This window comes from Entelurus aequoreus, linkage group LG05 (assembly GCF_033978785.1).
Source record: "Entelurus aequoreus isolate RoL-2023_Sb linkage group LG05, RoL_Eaeq_v1.1, whole genome shotgun sequence".
Lineage (NCBI taxonomy): Eukaryota > Metazoa > Chordata > Actinopteri > Syngnathiformes > Syngnathidae > Entelurus > Entelurus aequoreus.
Genome location: NC_084735.1, coordinates 2,372,082 through 2,392,736, shown reverse-complemented (window position 1 = coordinate 2,392,736; position 20,655 = coordinate 2,372,082). Strand labels below are relative to the sequence as shown.

General features: G+C 39.7%; 1 protein-coding gene across 1 annotated transcript in view; it reads right to left on the bottom strand.

Annotated features, from left to right (window-relative positions):
* LOC133650020 (rho guanine nucleotide exchange factor TIAM1-like) overlaps nucleotides 1-20,655 on the bottom strand; it is a 192,464-nt gene that overhangs the window by 55,389 nt on the left and 116,420 nt on the right. The window contains exons 4-6 of the mRNA XM_062046767.1: nucleotides 10,251-10,358; nucleotides 7,611-8,203; nucleotides 526-806 (exon numbers count right to left, since the gene is read on the bottom strand). Coding sequence (XP_061902751.1) covers nucleotides 526-806; nucleotides 7,611-8,196 — 867 coding nt within the window. The 5' untranslated portion in view covers nucleotides 8,197-8,203; nucleotides 10,251-10,358. The remainder of the gene's footprint in view (nucleotides 1-525; nucleotides 807-7,610; nucleotides 8,204-10,250; nucleotides 10,359-20,655) is intronic.

The following is a 20,655-nucleotide window of genomic DNA, read 5'->3' as shown; positions in this document are numbered from 1 at the left end:
AAAGAGTCGCAGCCTAAATGGTGAGGCGCCCAAAGAGTCACAGCCTAAATGGTGAGGCGCCCAAAGAGTCACAGCCTAAATGGTGAGGCGCCCTAAGAGTCACAGCCTAAATGGTGAGGCGCCCAAAGAGTCACAGCCTAAATGGTGAGGCGCCCAAAGAGTCACGGCCTAAATGGTGAGGCGCCCAAAGAGTCGCAGCCTAAATGGTGAGGCGCCCAAAGAGTCACAGCCTAAATGGTGAGGCGCCCTAAGAGTCACAGCCTAAATGGTGAGGCGCCCAAAGAGTCACAGCCTAAATGGTGAGGCGCCCTAAGAGTCACAGCCTAAATGGTGAGGCGCCCAAAGAGTCACAGCCTAAATGGTGAGGTGCCCAAAGAGTCGCAGCCTAAATGGTGAGGCGCCCAAAGAGTCACAGCCTAAATGGTGAGGCGCCCAAAGAGTCACAGCCTACAAGTAGAGTGTGATTTTATTACAGCGCCACTTCCTGTGGTGTGTTCCACCCTGGCCGTGTGTGACATTCCTCACCTGAGTGGTTTGTGCGCGGCGTCCCTGGAAGACGGGACACGGTGCGGGTGTGCAGGCGCCTCTGGCCCCCTGCCGGCCCTCGGAGAGGCAGTGTGAGCGTCGGCAGGGGAGGGTGAAAGCTCCGTAGGCGGCACCGACGTCCTCCTCACCCGGGGACATCAGCACCACCTCGGCGCTGGCGTCGTCCCTGCGGCCCTTGGTGTGGTGGCCCTTTTGGCCCCTGAGGCCTGGACTCTGATGGCTGCACAGGTGGTCCAAGGACGAGGCCCTCTCCGCCGCACCTGGACACGCACACGTGTGATACTTTTGTACATTTTTCAGATGGGGGGTTAAATTGGTTGTTAGAACTAGGGATGGGTACCGTTCACATTTAAAGCGATACGGTACCAATTCCTAGCACACGGGAATCGATACCGGTACCCAATTTTCTGTACTTTTGTAAGTTTTTTTTGTGGGGGGGGGGGTGAGAAAATAATAAATAAAAAAATAATAAAAATAAAAAAATAAATAAAATCGGTTGTTAGAACTAGGAATGGGTACCGTTCACAAAAATCAATACTGGTACCCAATTTTCGGTACTTTTGTAAAAAAAAAAATTGGGGGGGGGGGGGGGGGGGGCGAGAAAATAATTAAAAAATAAATACATTAATTAATTAATTTTAAAAAACGGTTGTTAGAACTACGGATGGGTACCGTTCACATTTGAAGCGATACGGTACCGATTCCTGGCACACAAAAATCGATACCGGAACCCAATTTTCGGTACTTTTGTAAGTTTTTTTTGGGGGGGGGGGTTAGAAAATAATAAAAATAAAATTTAAAAAATAATTACAACTTTAAAAATCGGTTGTTAGAACTAGGGATGGGTACCGTTCACATTTAAGCGGTACCGAAATTTTTTTAATCAGTTGTTAGAACTAGGGTTGGGTACCGTTCACATTTGAAGCGATACGGTACCGATTCCTGGCACACTGGAATCGATACCGCTACCCAATTTTCGGTACTTTTGTAAGTTTTTTTTGGGGGGGGGATTGAGAAAAAAATAAAAATAAAATTTAAAAAATATAAAAATCGATTGTTAGAACTAGGGATGGGTACCGTTCACATTTGAAGCGATACGGAACCAATTCCTGGCACACGGGAATCGATATCGGTACCCAATTTTTGGTACTTTTGTACGGTTTTTTTTGGGGGGGGTTTGAGAAAAAAATAAAAATAAAATGTAAAAAAAAATAAAAATCGTCTGTTAGAACTAGGGATGGGTACCGTTCACATTTGAAGCGATATGGTACCGATTCCTAGCACATGGGAATCGATACTGGTACCCAATTTTCTGTACTTTTTTACGTTTTTTTTGATGGGAGAAAATAATAAAACTAAAATTAAAAAAAAAAATTTAAATTTAAAAATCGGTTGTTAGAACTAGGGATGGGTACCGTTCACATTTAAAGCGATACGGTACAGATTCCTGGCACACAAAAATCGATACCGGTACCCAATTTTCGGTACTTTTTTAAGTTTTTTGGGGGGGGGGGGGGGGGGGGGGTGAGAAAATAATAAAAATAAAAAATAAAAATAAATTACAAATTTAAAAATCGGTTGTTAGAACTAGGGATGGGTACCGTTCACATTTACAGCGATACAGTACCAATTCCTGGCACACGGGAATCGATACCGGTACCCAATTTTCGGTACTTTTGTAAGTTTTTTGGGGGCGGGGGGTTGAGAAAAAAAAAAAAAAAAAAAGTTTAATCAGTTGTTAGAACTAGGGTTGGGTACCATTCACATTTGAAGCGATACGGTACCGATTCCTGGCACACAAAAATCGATACCGGTACCCAATTTTCGGTACTTTTGTAAAAAAAAATTTGGGGCGGGGGGCGAGAAAATAATAAAAAAATAAATTAATTAATTAATTTAAAAAAAAAACGGTTGTTAGAACTACAGATGGGTACTGTTCACATTTGAAGCGATACGGTACCGATTCCTGGCACACAAAAATCAATACCGGTACCCACTTTTCGGTACTTTTGTAAGGTTTTTTTGGGGTGGGGCGGGGGGGCGAGAAAATTATATATAAAAAAATAATAAAAATAAATAAAAACATTTGGTTGTTATAACTAGGAATATGCAATACGGTACCGATTCCTGGCACACGGGAATCGATACTGGTACCCAATTTTCTGTACTTTTTTACGTTTGTTTGGGGGGGGCGGGGGGGTGAGAAAATAATAAAAATATTTATTTTTTTTTAAATTACAAATTTTAAAATCAGTTGTTAGAACTAGGGATGGGTACCGCACATTTGAAGCGATACGGTACCGATTCCTGGCACACAAAAATCAATACCGGTACCCACTTTTCGGTACTTTTGTAAGGTTTTTTTGGGGTGGGGCGGGGGGGCGAGAAAATAATAAAAATAAAAAATAAAAATAAATTACAAATTTAAAAATCGGTTGTTAGAACTAGAGATGGGTACCGTTCACATTTACAGCGATACAGTACCAATTCCTGGCACACGGGAATCGATACCGGTACCCAATTTTCGGTACTTTTGTAAGTTTTTTTGGGGCGGGGGGTTGAGAAAAAAAAAAAAAAAAAAAGTTTAATCAGTTGTTAGAACTAGGGTTGGGTACCATTCACATTTGAAGCGATACGGTACCGATTCCTGGCACACAAAAATCGATACCGGTACCCAATTTTCGGTACTTTTGTAAAAAAAAATTTGGGGGGGGGGGGCGAGAAAATAATTAAAAAATAAATTAATTAATTAATTTTAAAAAAAACCGTTGTTAGAACTACAGATGGGTACTGTTCACATTTGAAGCGATACGGTACCGATTCCTGGCACACAAAAATCAATACCGGTACCCACTTTTCGGTACTTTTGTAAGGTTTTTTTGGGGTGGGGCGGGGGGGCGAGAAAATTATATATAAAAAAATAATAAAAATAAATAAAAACATTTGGTTGTTATAACTAGGAATATGCAATACGGTACCGATTCCTGGCACACGGGAATCGATACTGGTACCCAATTTTCTGTACTTTTTTACGTTTGTTTGGGGGGGGCGGGGGGGTGAGAAAATAATAAAAATATTTATTTTTTTTTAAATTACAAATTTTAAAATCAGTTGTTAGAACTAGGGATGGGTACCGCACATTTGAAGCGATACGGTACCGATTCCTGGCACACAAAAATCAATACCGGTACCCACTTTTCGGTACTTTTGTAAGGTTTTTTTGGGGTGGGGCGGGGGGGCGAGAAAATAATAAAAATAAAAAATAAAAATAAATTACAAATTTAAAAATCGGTTGTTAGAACTAGGGATGGGTACCGTTCACATTTACAGCGATACAGTACCAATTCCTGGCACACGGGAATCGATACCGGTACCCAATTTTCGGTACTTTTGTAAGTTTTTTGGGGGCGGGGGGTTGAGAAAAAAAAAAAAAAAAAAAGTTTAATCAGTTGTTAGAACTAGGGTTGGGTACCATTCACATTTGAAGCGATACGGTACCGATTCCTGGCACACAAAAATCGATACCGGTACCCAATTTTCGGTACTTTTGTAAAAAAAAATTTGGGGCGGGGGGCGAGAAAATAATAAAAAAATAAATTAATTAATTAATTTTAAAAAAAAACGGTTGTTAGAACTACAGATGGGTACTGTTCACATTTGAAGCGATACGGTACCGATTCCTGGCACACAAAAATCAATACCGGTACCCACTTTTCGGTACTTTTGTAAGGTTTTTTTGGGGTGGGGCGGGGGGGCGAGAAAATAATAAAAATAAAAAATAAAAATAAATTACAAATTTAAAAATTGGTTGTTAGAACTAGAGATGGGTACCGTTCACATTTACAGCGATACAGTACCAATTCCTGGCACACGGGAATCGATACCGGTACCCAATTTTCGGTACTTTTGTAAGTTTTTTTGGGGCGGGGGGTTGAGAAAAAAAAAAAAAAAAAAAGTTTAATCAGTTGTTAGAACTAGGGTTGGGTACCATTCACATTTGAAGCGATACGGTACCGATTCCTGGCACACAAAAATCGATACCGGTACCCAATTTTCGGTACTTTTGTAAAAAAAAATTTGGGGGGGGGGGCGAGAAAATAATTAAAAAATAAATTAATTAATTAATTTAAAAAAAAAACGTTGTTAGAACTACAGATGGGTACTGTTCACATTTGAAGCGATACGGTACCGATTCCTGGCACACAAAAATCAATACCGGTACCCACTTTTCGGTACTTTTGTAAGGTTTTTTTGGGGTGGGGCGGGGGGGCGAGAAAATTATATATAAAAAAATAATAAAAATAAATAAAAACATTTGGTTGTTATAACTAGGAATATGCAATACGGTACCGATTCCTGGCACACGGGAATCGATACTGGTACCCAATTTTCTGTACTTTTTTACGTTTGTTTGGGGGGGGCGGGGGGGTGAGAAAATAATAAAAATATTTTTTTTTTTTTAAATTACAAATTTTAAAATCAGTTGTTAGAACTAGGGATGGGTACCGCACATTTGAAGCGATACGGTACCGATTCCTGGCACACAAAAATCAATACCGGTACCCACTTTTCGGTACTTTTGTAAGGTTTTTTTGGGGTGGGGCGGGGGGGCGAGAAAATAATAAAAATAAAAAATAAAAATAAATTACAAATTTAAAAATCGGTTGTTAGAACTAGAGATGGGTACCGTTCACATTTACAGCGATACAGTACCAATTCCTGGCACACGGGAATCGATACCGGTACCCAATTTTCGGTACTTTTGTAAGCTTTTTTGGGGCGGGGGGTTGAGAAAAAAAAAAAAAAAAAAAGTTTAATCAGTTTTTAGAACTAGGGTTGGGTACCATTCACATTTGAAGCGATACGGTACCGATTCCTGGCACACAAAAATCGATACCGGTACCCAATTTTCGGTACTTTTGTAAAAAAAAAAATTGGGGGGGGGGGGCGAGAAAATAATTAAAAAATAAATTAATTAATTAATTAATTTTAAAAAAAACCGTTGTTAGAACTACAGATGGGTACTGTTCACATTTGAAGCGATACGGTACCGATTCCTGGCACACAAAAATCAATACCGGTACCCACTTTTCGGTACTTTTGTAAGGTTTTTTTGGGGTGGGGCGGGGGGGCGAGAAAATTATATATAAAAAAATAATAAAAATAAATAAAAACATTTGGTTGTTATAACTAGGAATATGCAATACGGTACCGATTCCTGGCACACGGGAATCGATACTGGTACCCAATTTTCTGTACTTTTTTACGTTTGTTTGGGGGAGGCGGGGGGGTGAGAAAATAATAAAAATATTTATTTTTTTTTAAATTACAAATTTTAAAATCAGTTGTTAGAACTAGGGATGGGTACCGCACATTTGAAGCGATACGGTACAGATTCCTGGCACACGGGAATCGATACCGGTACTCAATTTTCGGTACTTTTGTAATTTTTTTGGGGGGGATGTTGAGAAAAAAAATTAATTTCTATTTTTTTTTTAAATCGGTTGTTAGAACCAGGGTTGGGTACCGCACATTTGAAGCGATACGGTACCGATTCCTGGCACACTGGAATCTATACCGGTACCCAATTTTCTGTACTTTTGTAAGTTTTTTTGGGGGGGGTGGGGGGGTTGAGAAAAAAATAAAAATAAAATTAAAAAAATATAAAAATCGAGAGAACTAGGGATGGGTACCGTTCACATTTAAAGCGATACGGTACCAATTCCTGGCACACAAAAATCGTTACCGGTACCCAATTTTCGGTACTTTTGTAAGTTTTTTTGGGGGCGGGGGGTTGAGAAAAAAAAAAAATAATAATTTTTAATCAGTTGTTAGAACTAGGGTTGGGTACCGTTCACATTTGAAGCGATACGGTACCGATTCCTGGCACACTGGAATCGATACCGCTACCCAATTTTCGGTACTTTTATACGTTTTTTTTGGGAGGGGGGGGTTGAGAAAAAAATAAAAATAAAATTAAAAAAATATAAAAATCGATTGTTAGAACTAGGGATGGGTACCGTTCACATTTGAAGCGATACGGTACCAATTCCTGGCACACAGGAATCGATATCGGTACCCAATTTTTGGTACTTTTGTACGTTTTTTTGGGGGGGGGCGGGGTTGAGAAAAAAATAAAAATAAAATGTAAAAAATAAAAATCGTCTGTTAGAACTAGGGATGGGTACCGTTCACATTTGAAGCGATACGGTACCGATTCCTACCACATGGGAATCGATACTGGTACCCAATTTTCTGTACTTTTTTATGTTTTTTTGGGGGGGAGAAAATAATAAAAATTAAATTTAAAAAAAAATTACAAATTTAAAAATCGGTTGTTAGAACTAGGGATGGGTACCGTTCACATTTAAAGCGATACGGTACAGATTCCTGGCACACAAAAATCGATACCGGTACCTTATTTTCGGTACTTTTGTAAGTTGTTTTTTTTTGGGGGGGGGGGAGAAAATAATTTTAAAAAATAAAAAAAAAATTACAAATTTAAAAATCGGTTGTTAGAACTAGGGATGGGTACCGTTCACATTTAAAGCGATACGGTACCAATTCCTGGCACACGGGAATCGATACCGGTACCCAATTTTCGGTACTTTTGTAAGTTTTTTTGGGGGTGGGGGGGTTGAGAAAAAATTTTTTTTTTTTTTTTTTTAATCGGTTGTTAGAACTAGGGTTGGGTACCGCACATTTGAAGCGATACAGTACCGATTCCTGGCACACGGGAATCGATACCGGTACCCAATTTTCGGTACTTTTGTACGTTTTTTTGGGGGAGGGGGGGTTGAGAAAAAAATAAAAATAAAATTTAAAAAATATAAAAATTGATTGTTAGAACTAGGGATGGGTACCGTTCACGTTTGAAGCGATACAGTACCGATTCCTGGCACACGGGAATCGATACCGGTACCCAATTTTGGGTACTTTTGTAAATTTGAGGCCTGGACTCTGATGGCTGCACAGGTGGTCCAAGGTCGAGGCCCTCCCGGCCGCACCTGGACCCGCACAGGTGTGCTGGTACAATACGACTAAAAGGTGATTGATGTTTGTACCTGCGGAGGGTCGGGGCCGAGGGAACTGCTCCTCCTCCTCCTCCTCCTCCTCCTCGCCACCGTCCACCATCTCCTCGGTGCTGGTCATGTGTTCCTGGCTCAGGTCCGACAGAGAAAACTCCAGGCTGTCCTCCCGCCACATGTCGGCCGACTTGGAGCGCTTCTTCTTGAAACAGTCCTTCTCCCCCGCCGAGTCCTCGCCGTAGTCCCGGCCCAGGGTGTCCGCCTCGGACGTCTCCGGCGTGGGCGTGGCCACGGCCTCGTCGTCGTCCTGCTGGAAGGACTCGGGCCTCATCGTCATGGCGACGCGCTGCGTCCAGTGGGGGCTGACGGCGAAGTCCGCCAGGCCGTCGGCGGCGTCGAAGGGCTCGGCGCCGCTCTCGGCCAGCGACTGAGGGATGCTGGGAGTGCTGGAGGAGCGCGTGGACGCCTCAGAGTGGCGGTGCTCCTGTTTGGCGGACGAGGACTGGCGGGCGCGGCGTGTGACGGGCTGCTTGCCGGACAGGCGGAGGGAGCGGGACGTGTGTTTACGGGACAGGTGCCCCGTGGAGCCGCTCTCGCCATTCAGACTCTCCACGTTTCCCATGATGCAACTGCAGATCAACGGACATGTTTTTCAAGGACTGACTCGGGACAAAATGGCGGTCGTGGGGGAATTTTCTGGAAAATACAACTTGAATATAAACTCTGAATATTAACAGTTGGGAATCAGAATCATCAGAATCAGAAATACTTCATCAATCCCAGAGGGGACATTAAATTGCTCCGCACAAGCCCATTCAAGATCAGACAAACAATACAGGGAGACAGAACAGGATCAAACATTACAGGGAGACAGAACAGGATCAAACAATACAGGGAGACAGAACAGGATCAAACAATACAGGGAGACAGAACAGGATCAAACATTACAGGGAGACAGAACAGGATCGCTGAAGGGTCTGCCAACTTACAAAAAAGGTGAGATACATGTAAACAATCGGGGGGGGGGGGTTGAGAAAAAAATACAAATAAAATTTAAAAATAAAAAAATCGGTTGTTAGAACTAGGGATGGGTACCGTTCACATTTGAAGCGATACGGTACCGATTCCTGGCACACAGCAATCAATACCGGTACCCAATTTTCTGTACTTTTGTACATTTTTGGGGTGGGTGGTTGAGAAAAAAAATTAAAAAATATACATATACATTTTTAAATCGGTTGTTAGAACTAGGGATGGGTACCGTTCACATTTGAAGCGATACGGTACAGATTCCTGGCACACAGGAATCAATACCGGTACCCAATTTTCTGTACTTTTGTACATTTTTGGGATGGGAGGAGGGGGTTGAGAATTTTTTTTTTTTTTTTTTAATTCGGTTGTTTAAAACTAGGGATGGGTACCGTTCACATTTGAAGCGATACGGTACCGATTCCTGGCACACAGCAATCAATACCGGTACCCAATTTTGTGTACTTTTGTAAATTTTTGGGGTGGGGGATTGAGAAAAAATATATATATATATTATATATATATATTTTTTTTTAAATTGGTTGTTAGAAATAGGGATGGGTACCGTTCACATTTGAGGCGATACGGTACAGATTCCTGGCACATAGGAATCAATACCGGTACCCAATTTTCGGTACTTTTGTAAATATTTGGGGTGGGGGGTTGAGAAAAAAAAAATACATATATATATTTTTTAATCGGTTGTTAGAACTAGGGATGGGTACCGTTCACATTTGAAGCGATACAGTACCGATTCAATACCGTTACCCAAATTTCGGTACTTTTGTACATTTTTGGGGTAGGGGGTTGAGAAATGTTTTTAAAAAATATATATATATTTTTTTTAAGTCGGTTGTTAGAACTAGGGATGGGTACCGTTCACATTTGAAGCGATACGGTACCGATTCCTGGCACACGGGAATCGATACCGGTACCCAATTTTTGGTACTTTTGTAAATCTTTGGAGGGGGTGCGGGGGGTTGAGAAAAAAAAATATATATATATATATATATTTTTTTTTTTAAATTGGTTGTTAGAACTAGGGATGGGTACCATTCACATTTGAAGCAATACAGTACCGATTCAATACCGGTACCCAAATTTCGGTACTTTTGTAAATTTTTGGGGTGGCGGGGTTGAGAAAAAAATTTAACTAAATTTTTAAAAATAAAAAAATCGGTTGTTAGAACTAGGGATGGGTACCGTTCACATTTGAAGCGATACGGTACCGATTCCTGGCACACGAGAATCGATACCGGTACCCAATTTTCTGTACTTTTGTGGGGGGGATATGAGAAAAATAAATAAATACAATTTAAAAAAAATAAAAATCGGTTGTTAGAACTAGGAATGGGTACCGTGTATGTATATATGTGTGTGTATATATACTGTATGACACCCCTGACCTAGAGGTAGTTTGGCTGAGTCCGCTCTCAGTGCTGCTGGAGTGATGTGATCGCCGAATGCCGGACATCACACACAGATACCGCAACATGGCAGTGTTGGATTTTAGGTGACTCGGTACCCGGTAGGTTTTGGGTCAGTGCCAATACAGAATGGTGTACCCATCCCTAGTTAGAATGTCAGAGTTTGACCCTGTAACAGATTATCTCTACAAAAAGCAGACGATACTTGCAGCACAATTACCTGTGGTCAAGGCCTCACCACCACGCCGTCTTCGGCCGGACACATGCCCCGCCCCCCTGCAGGCGGCTGCGGTCTACCCCCCCCCCGGTCCGGGTCACCTGACCTGTCCTGAGCACAAAAGAAGCAAGCGACGGTGAGCTGACAGTGACCAGTTGTCCACACAGAAAAGCCTCGTGGTACGTCAAGTCCCGGGCCACATTTCTTTTCAACCACACCCTAAAGAGTGGCGAACCGCGGAGCGCTCGGGCGTGTGCGCACACGCCAAGTCATGGCCGCCCCGCCAAGTCTCCCACTCTGAAAGGAGGAGAGCGACTATGATGTCACATGATGCGTGGCATGCAACCATAAAGGGACGTTCAGTCCAACAAAGCGTGCGGAAAGGCATTCACCCAGTCATATTCACTCGAGTCTTATCAAAGTGCTTTTCAAACTAATGCGGTGACATCACCACTGTCACACAGCTTTGTTGTGTCACATTAAACAGCACTTTCATCTTTATTCCAACTATTTAACCATGAAATATTACCATTAGTATTATAATTCAAATAATATGTATTTTCAATGTGTTACAAAACCAGTGAAGTAGTCACGTTGTTTACGACCCCCGTCCCTTGGAAACAGCTGTTGCCTTGTAATCAGGGAAAGTCCAACTAAAAGAGGAGGCGTACAATCTTTCGTCGGAGCGTGCTGGAAGACTGTAAATAAAAATGGTAAATGGTAAATAAAAACCGAATACAATGATTTGCAAATCCTTCTCAACCTATATTCAATTACAAAAGACTGCAAAGACAAGATATTTAACGTTCAAACTGGAAAACTTTGTGAATTTTGGCAAATATAAGCTCATTTTGAACTTGATGCCTGCAGCATGTTTCAAAAAAGCTGGCACAAGTGGCAAAAAAGACTGAGAAAGTTGAGGAGTGCTCATCAAAGACTTATTTGGAACCACTTTTGTCAACAAATGTGTGAGCAAATTGTTTTAGGAACAACATTTATCAACTAGCTATTGCAAGGAATTTAGGGATTTCACCATCTACGCTCCGTCATATCATCAAAAGGTTCAGAAAATCTGGAGGAATCACTGCACGTAAGCCATGATATTACACACCTTGGATCCCTCAGGTGGTACTGCATCAAAAAAACGACATCACTGTGTAAAGGATATCACCACACGGGCTCAGGAACACTTCGGACAAGCACTGTCAGTAACGACAGTTGGTCGCCACATCTGTAAGTGCAAGTTAAAACTCTACTATGCAAAGCCACAGCCATTTATCAACAACACCCGGAGCTGGGCCCGAGCTCATCTAAGATGGACTGACGCAAAGTGGAAAAGTGTTCCGTGGTCTGACGAATTGTTTTTTGGAAACTGTGGTACGTCGTGACCAAAGAGGAAAAGAACCATCCGGATTGTTCTAGGCGCAAAGTGTAAAAGGCAGCATGTGTGATGGTATGGGGGTGTATTAGTGTCCAAGACATGGGTAACTTACACATCTGTGAAGGCACCATTAATGCTGAAAGGTACATACAAGTTTTTGGAGCAACATATGTTGCCATCCGAGCAATGTTACCATGGACGCCCCTGCTTATTTCAGCAAGACAATGCCAAGCCACGTGTTACATCAACGTGGCTTCATAGTAAAAGAGTGCGGGTACTAGACTGGCCTGCCTGTAGTCCAAAAATTAGTTTCTTAGTGTGAACATGAAATATCTTGTCTTTGCAGTCTATTCAATTGAATATAAGTTGAAAAGGATTTGCAAATAATTATATTCTGTTTTTATTTACCATTTACACAACGTGACAACTTCACTGCTTTTGGGGTTTGTAGAATAAACACAGCTTTATTTTGTCACATTGAACAGCACTTTTAATGTTTCATGTTTTCATCTTTGTTGAGTGTGCAACTTACATTTACATTTGATCATAAATACCACCATTAAATAGTATTTATTTTATTTATTTTTTTTTTAGAATAAACACAGCTTTATTTTGTCACATTAAACAACACTTTTCATCGTTGTTGAGTGTGCAACTTACATTGTATCATTAAATATGATTATTATTAATAAATCATTTTCAATGTTTTAGAATAAACAGCCTAATTCTGTCACATTAAACAGCACTTTTAATTTTTCATGTTTTCATATTTTGTTGAGTGTGCAACTTACATTTAAATTATATTATTAATTATTATTATTATTATTATTAAATAATAGTGATAATATAAATATATATATATATATATATATATATATATAGAATAAATAGCTTTATTATGTCACATTGAACAGCACTTTTAATGTTTCATGTTTTCATCTTTTGTTGAGTGTGCAACTTACATTTTATCATTAAACATAATCATTATTGTTAAATAATTTTTAAAAATATATATTTTTTTTAGAATAAACAGATTTATTGTGTCACATTAAACAGCTTTTTTCATGTTTCATAATTTTTTATCTTTGTCGAGTGTTCAACTTACATTTAAAGTATATTATTTAATATTATTATTATTATTAAATAATAATGATAATATTTTTATTTATTTTTTTAGAATAAATAGCTTTATTATGTCACATTGAACAGCACTTTTAATGTTTCATGTTTTCATCTTTTGTTGTGTGCAACTTACATTTAAATTATATTATTAAATATTATTATTATTATTATTATTAAATAATAGTGATAATATAAATATATATATATATATATATATATATATATATATATATATATATATATATATATATATATATATATATATATATAGAATAAATAGCTTTATTATGTCACATTGAACAGCACTTTTAATGTTTCATGTTTTCATCTTTTGTTGAGTGTGCAACTTACATTTTATCATTAAACATAATCATTATTGTTAAATAATTTTTAAAAATATATTTTTTTTTTAGAATAAACAGATTTATTGTGTCACATTAAACAGCTTTTTTCATGTTTCATAATTTTTTATCTTTGTCGAGTGTTCAACTTACATTTAAATTATATTATTAAATATTATTATTAAATAATAATGATAATATTTTTCAATTTTTTTTTAGAATAAATAGCTTTATGTCTCATTGAACAGCACTTTTAATGTTTCATGTTGTCATATTTTGTTGAGTGTGCAACTTACATTTAAATTCTATTATTAAATATTATTATTATTATTAAATAATAATGATAATATTAAAAAAAAAATTAATAAATAGCTTTATTATGTCACATTGAACGGCACCTTTAATGTTTCATGTTTTCATCTTTTGTTGAGTGTGCAACTTACATTTAAATTATATTAAATATTATTATTATTATTATTAAATAATAGTGATTATATATATATATATATATATATATATATATATATATATATATATATATATATATTTTTTTTTTAGAATAAATAGCTTTATTATGTCACATTGAACAGCACTTTTAATGTTTCATGTTTTCATCTTTTGTTGAGCGTGCAACTTACATTTTATCATTAAACATAATCATTATTGTTAAATAATTTTAAAAAATTTTTTTAGAATAAACAGATTTATTGTGTCACATTAAACAGCTTTTTTCATGTTTCATTATTGTTTATCTTTGTCGAGTGTTCAACTTACATTTATATTATATTATTTAATATTATTATTATTATTAAATAATAATGATAATATTTTTAAAAATTTTTTAGAATAAATAGCTTTATTATGTCTCATTGAACAGCACTTTTAATGTTTCATGTTGTCATCTTTTGTTGAGTGTGCAACTTACATTTAAATTATATTATTAAATATTATTATTATTATTAAATAATAATGAAATGTTTCTTCTTTTTTTTTAGAATAAATAGCTTAATTATGTTACATTGAACAGCACTTTTAATGTTTCATGTTTTCATCTTTGTCCAGTGTGCAAATTACATTTAAATTCTATTATTAAATATTATTATTATTATTATTATTAAATGATAATGATATTTTTTTATTTTTTTTAAATTAGTAGCTTTATCATGTCACATTGAACAGCACTTTTAATGTTTCATGTTTTCATCTTTTGTTGAGTGTGCAACTTACATTTAAATTTTATTATTAAATAATAGTGATAATATATACATATATATTTTTAGAATAAATAGCTGTATTATGTCACATTGAACAGCACTTTTATAGTTTCATGTTTTTATCTTTTGTTGAGTGTGCAACTTACATTCACATTTTATCATTAAACATAATCATTATTGTTAAAATAACATTATTTTTTTTATTTTTTTTTTAGAATAAACAGCTTTATTGTGTCACATTAAACAACACTTTTCATGTTTTCATAATTGAAAGACAATAAAGTATCATATTTTCATCTTTGTTTTAAAAAGGGCACCACTCATAAAAGTGTTAAAAGTAAGTCATACATTGTTTATATTTTTTAATTTTTATTTTTTACTTTCAACGCTTGTTTTTTTATGTTCTTTTGTCACAAAAACACTCAAAATATGCAACATTTTCCCCAAAAATATAATTTAAAGTGTAATATTTGATGTGAAGTCATACCAAAGACTATAAAAATGGGAGCCGTTACCTCCCTGCTTGGCACTCAGCATCAAGGGTTGGAATTGGGGGGGGTTAAATCACCAAAAATTATTCCCGGGCGCGGCCACTGCTGCTGCTCACTGCTCCCCTCACCTCTCAGGGGGTGATCAAGGGTGATGGGTCAAACGCAGAGAATAATTTCACCACACCTAGTGTGTGTGTGTGACAATCATTGGTACTTTAGCTTTAACTTTAGAGGCTATTTCATCCCTACAAGCCTGTTTCGCCGGTTTCCCTGCACTTCAGGGGATTTAAAAAAGATTTATTTTTTGTATCGATACGTCATTGTGGAAGGGGTGGGTGGCCCGCCGCGAATCGGGGTGTGTCAGGACGGGCCTCGAAGACAGCGACAGGTGCGTAGATGGGCCTTGTTATGTAATCGCCTGTCGCCTTCATTAGCAGCAGCCGTGATGAGACGAGTAGTTGGAGTTGGAGGTGCTGCTGAAAGACACTTTGCTGAAAAGCAAAAGACTTTGCACCATTGTATGAAAATAAAACAGTGTTATACCCAGAGTTCCGGGCTCTCCTGGCAGTGTGTGGTGGTCTGAGGAACCCACTAGAGCAGTGGTCCCCAACCGATTGGTACCGGGCCGCACAAGAAAAAAAAAAAAAAAAATTTTTTTTTTTTTTTTTTTTATGAAATCAACATAAAAAACACAATATATACATTACATATCAATATAGATCAATACAGTCTGCAGGGATACAGTCCGTAAGCACACATGATTGTATTTATTTATGTAAAAAAAAAAAAAAAAAAAAAAAAATTTTTTTTTTATGAAATCACTATAAAAAACACAATATATACATTACATATCAATATATATCAATACAGTCTGCAGGGATACAGTCCGTAAGCACACATGATTGTATTTATTTATGTAAAAAAAAAAAAACTTTTTTTTTTTTTTTTTTTTTATGAAATCACTATAAAAAACACAATATATACATTAAATATCAATATATATCAATACAGTCCGTAAGCACACATGATTGTATTTATTTATGTTAAAAAATAAAAATAAAAATAAAAAAATAAAAAAAAAATAAAAAAAATTAAATACCCCCCCGCCCCCACCGGTCCGTGGGACAAATTTTCAAGCGTTGACCGGTCCGCAGATACAAAAAGGTTGGGGACCACTGCACTAGAGGGCAACTTCTACAGCCCTTAAAAAGACGCTGAGGTGATATCTCGACTGGAAAAGGAACTGCTTAAAACCGCGGATCCGAAAGAACAATCCGGAGCTCACGTAGTAAAAGATTCATGAAGTGGAAAAAAAAAAAAAAAGAATCAAACTCCCGAGGCCGACGTTTTTATATTTGCAGCATATTTACATATCACATCCAGCCTAACGACACCTTGCACCTGTGTACGTGTGTGTGTGTACGTGTGTGTGTGTGTGTGTACGTGTGTTACACACAAAACCCTGTCTGATAACACGACAAGGAGCATAAAGCGTTGCTGTCTTTTCCTGCGGCGGTGTTCAGTCAACAATGTTTTATTCCCCGCCCCCCCATCCTCTTACCTGCCCTGCAGCCATGAGGGGGGGGGGCTAGCGAGGGCGAGGGGAGGTGACGCCAGGCCGAAGGCGAACTACAAGAGGAGCACGGAGGTAGCAGCTCCACGTCGGGAGGCCTTCTGAGCTATGAATAGATGAGAGAGATGCGGGGAGAGGAGGATGCTGAGTGAGTGGCTAAGCAGACATGTGCTGACACATTATTCACTGTGGCTCTATTATGGTGAATTAACACATCAAATGTCTTTAACCTCCTTTATATTCATATTTAGGCCCACAGGCCTACTGTATTAAAGGCCTACTGAAATGATTTTAAAAAAAATGTAAACGGGAATATCAGATCCATTCTATGTGTCATACTTGATCATTTCGCGATATTGCCATATTTTTGCTGAAAGGATTTAGTAGAGAAAATCGACGATAAATTTCGCAACTTTTGCTCGCTGATAATAAAAAAAAAGCCTTGCCTGTAGCGGAAGTAGCGTGACGTCACAGGAGCTAGTATTCATCACAATTCCCCGTTGTTTACAATGGAGCAAGAAAGTGATGATTACCCCGTTAATTTGAGCGAGGATGAAAGATTCGTGGATGAGGAACGTTACAGTGAAGGACTTGAGAGGCAGTGCAGGACGTATCTTTTTCCGCTCTGACCGTAACTTAGGTACAAGCTGGCTCATTGGATTCCACACTCTCTCCTTTTTCTATTGTGGATCACGGATTTGTATTTTAAACCACCTGGGATACTATATCCTCTTGAAAATGAGAGTCGAGAACGCGAAATGGACATTCAGTGCCTTTTATCTCCACGAAATGCTTTAGCTACGAGCTAACGTGATAGCATCGTGCTTTAACTGCATATAGAAACAAAAGAAATAAACCCCTGACTGGAAGGATAGACAGAAAATCAACAAGGTGTATTTAAAAAATAAAAACAATTTTTTTTTTTTTTTTACATAAATAAATACAATCATGTGTGCTTACGGACTGTATCCCTGCAGGCTGTATTGATCTATATTGATATAGAATGTATATATTGTGTTTTTTATGTTGATTTCATTAAAAAAAAAAAAAAAAAAAATTTTTTTTTTTTTTTTAATTCTTGTGCTGCCCGGTACCAATCGGTCCGCGGACCGGTGGTTGGGGACCACTGATCTAAAGGATAGCCACCGGAACACTGAAATTCAAGTATTTTTATTTTTTTTCCTATGTAAATAAAATAAATAAATATATATATATACATATATATATATATATATATATATATATATATATATATATATATATATATATATATATATATATATATATATATATATATATATATATAGCTAGAATTCACTGAAAGTCAAGTATTTCATACATATATATATATATATATTTTTTTTTTTTGTTGAAAGGACTAGTTGGTACAATCCCTGGGGACTCTGCATGGCAGGGGCGTCCTCCTCCCTGAGCCAGGCTTGCACCTGACCGCATACCTAAGTGAGGCTAGGTGACACTGCTGGGAGGCTTTTCCACCATTGGGACACATCTTCAGTTGTGTGCCCCAGCGTCACGGGGTGTTTCGGCCCGGCTTACCACAAGACACCCTCTGCTGAGGAAGGGCCCACCCCAGGGTGATCAAATCCCTGGGTGTGTGTGTCCCATTAGGTGTTAGCCTTAGCAGCCCAGCTGGTGTCACTCCTCCTCAACCACAACCAATGGCTCGTCCTCTCTGCTGTGTTGGCCAGCTCTTTAATGGCCTGTCTGTGAGCCTGCCCCCTGACTCCAACCTCCCTAAGGAGCTTTGCTGTTGTGCTAGCTACAAAGCCCCTACAGCCCACCTCCACTGGGCGCACCCTTACCCTCCAGCCTCTGTCCTGTGCCTCAGCTGCAAGGTTGGAGTACCGCAGCTTCTTGCGTTCATATGCTTCTTCGATGGCATCCTCCCACGGAACTGTCAGTTCAATGATATAGACAATATGGGAGGTTTCAGACCATAGGACGAGGTCTGGACGCAGGGTGGTCGTTGCGATCGCCGGGGGGAAAATTAGCCTCTGATCTAAGTCGACTCGCATCTGCCAGTCCCTGGCTGCATTCAACGGGCTTAGATCAGGATTTGAAGGTCTTGTCTTCAGCTTTTCCCCCTCCCGAACAAACGCTGGTAGGTGTCGGCACACATCCTGGTTGTTGATGGGTTGGGCGTTGATGGATATCCTCCTGCACTCAAGTTTGTCAGCTAGACATCTGAGGACCTGGTTATGTCTCCACGTATATCTGCCTTGAGTGAGGCTGGTTCTACAGCCAACCATTATGTGCTTGAGTGTTGCTGGGGTTGTACACAGGGGACAGGATGGGTCCTTTCCAAACCATTGTTGCAGGTTTATGGGAGATGGTAGCGCATCATATGTTGCTCGAACAATGAAACTCAGCCTGTTGGATTCCATGCCCCAAAGTTCGCTCCATGTGAGTTTTTTCCTTTCAACACCCTCCCACCTTGTCCAGCGGCCCTGTTTGGCTTGTGTTGCAGCTTTGGAACGTCTGGCTGTTTCCTCCTGACGACGCACTTCCTCTACAACCATAGTTCGACGTTCGGTTGCAGATGCCTTTTGCCAGAGAGGAGTTACGGTTCCAAGGCCAAAGCCTCCTCTGCCTTGTTGGACGTGGCCCACTACGTCACGATGGAGCAAAGCTGATTTGGCCTGTAGCACAGCTGTGACTGGGGTCCACTTCCGCCCTGTAACGAGGCAAGGAGCGGCGGCTCTCACTACAGGGTCCCGGGAGTCAGTGAGGGACATCTCCAGCCTCACCTTGGCACATTTGAACTCTTCGACCAGGCTAGAAATTGGCAGCGACAGGGCTCCGTCGCTGTAGAGTCCAACGCTGCTGAAGCACTTTGGAAGTCCGAGCCACTTCCTTACATGCGAGTTCACTAGCCTTTCCAAGCGAGTAGCATGGCTTATTGAGACCTCGTACATAGTTAACGGCCACCGGAGTCTGGGTAGCAACCCAAACTGGAGGCACCAGAGCTTCAGTTTCCCTGGTAGTGCAGTGCTATTAATCTGCCTGAGGCCGTTAGCCGTGTCCTGCCGCAGTTGTTCAAGTTGCTGGGTGTCTCTGAGATCTGCATTATACCATCTTCCGAGGCTCTTGATGGGCTTCTCTAGGAGTGTTGGAATTGGTTCCTCGCTGATGTGGAACCGCTCACCTGTTAGTTGGCCTTTTATGATGGAGATGCTGCGTGACTTGCTTGGCTTGAAGTCCATCCGTGCCCATTGAATGTTTTCCTGAAGTTTCTGCAGCAAGCGTCTGGTGCATGGTTTTGTTGTTGTAATGACGGTCATGTCATCCATAAAGGCTCTAATTGGCGGAAGACGTAGGCCACTCTTGGTCCTCTCACCTCCCACTACCCACTGGGATGCCCTTATGACCAACTCCATTGCCATGACGAATGCCAGAGGGGAAACTGTGCAGCCCGCCATAATGCCAATTTCCAGATGCTGCCAGGAGGTGGTGTTTCCCTCAACTGTTACGCAGAACTGGAGATCCTGAAAGTAACTCTTGACCAGTTCAGTGACTTGGTTAGGTACACCAAAGAAATTGAAGGCCGTCCACAAGATCTTATGAGGGACTGACCCAAAGGCGTTGGCAAGGTCTAAGAATACCACATGTAGGTCTCTCTGTTCTTTTTTTGCAGTTTGTATCTGGTGCCAGATCATATTGGCATGTTCCAAGCATCCTGAGAAACCCTGGATCCCAGCTTTCTGCACCGATGTATCAATAAAGCTGTTTCTTTGCAGGAACGTAGAGAGTCTCTGGGCAAGGACACTGAAGAAAATCTTCCCCTCTACATTCAGCAAGCTGATCTGGCGAAACTGGCCAATGGATGACGAGTCCTTCTCTTTGGGGATCAGGATGCCTCCTGCTCTTCGCCAAGCTTTCGGTATCACTCCCTTCTGCCATGCTACCTTCATCAGCTTCCAAAGGTATCTTAAGACTCTGGGGGTGTTCTTATAAAGCCTATACGGGATACCATTGGGCCCGGGTGATGATGCTGATCTTGCCTGCTTCACGGTCTTCTCCACCTCGCTCCATGTGGGAGATCTTATGTCCATTTGGTGTTCAGGTGCATGAATTGGTGGCATGTCGGGCGGGACAGTTACTGGCTCATGCCTCTGGCCGTCGGTGTAGGTCTTCCTCAGGTGCTCCTCCAGGTCTTTTATGGGCACTTTGAGGCTCCCACTCTTCTCTTGCTCAAAAAGACCTTTGACAAAACTGTAGGGATTGCTATAGAAGAGGGTTCTTGTCCGTTCTTTCCTCTTGCGTTG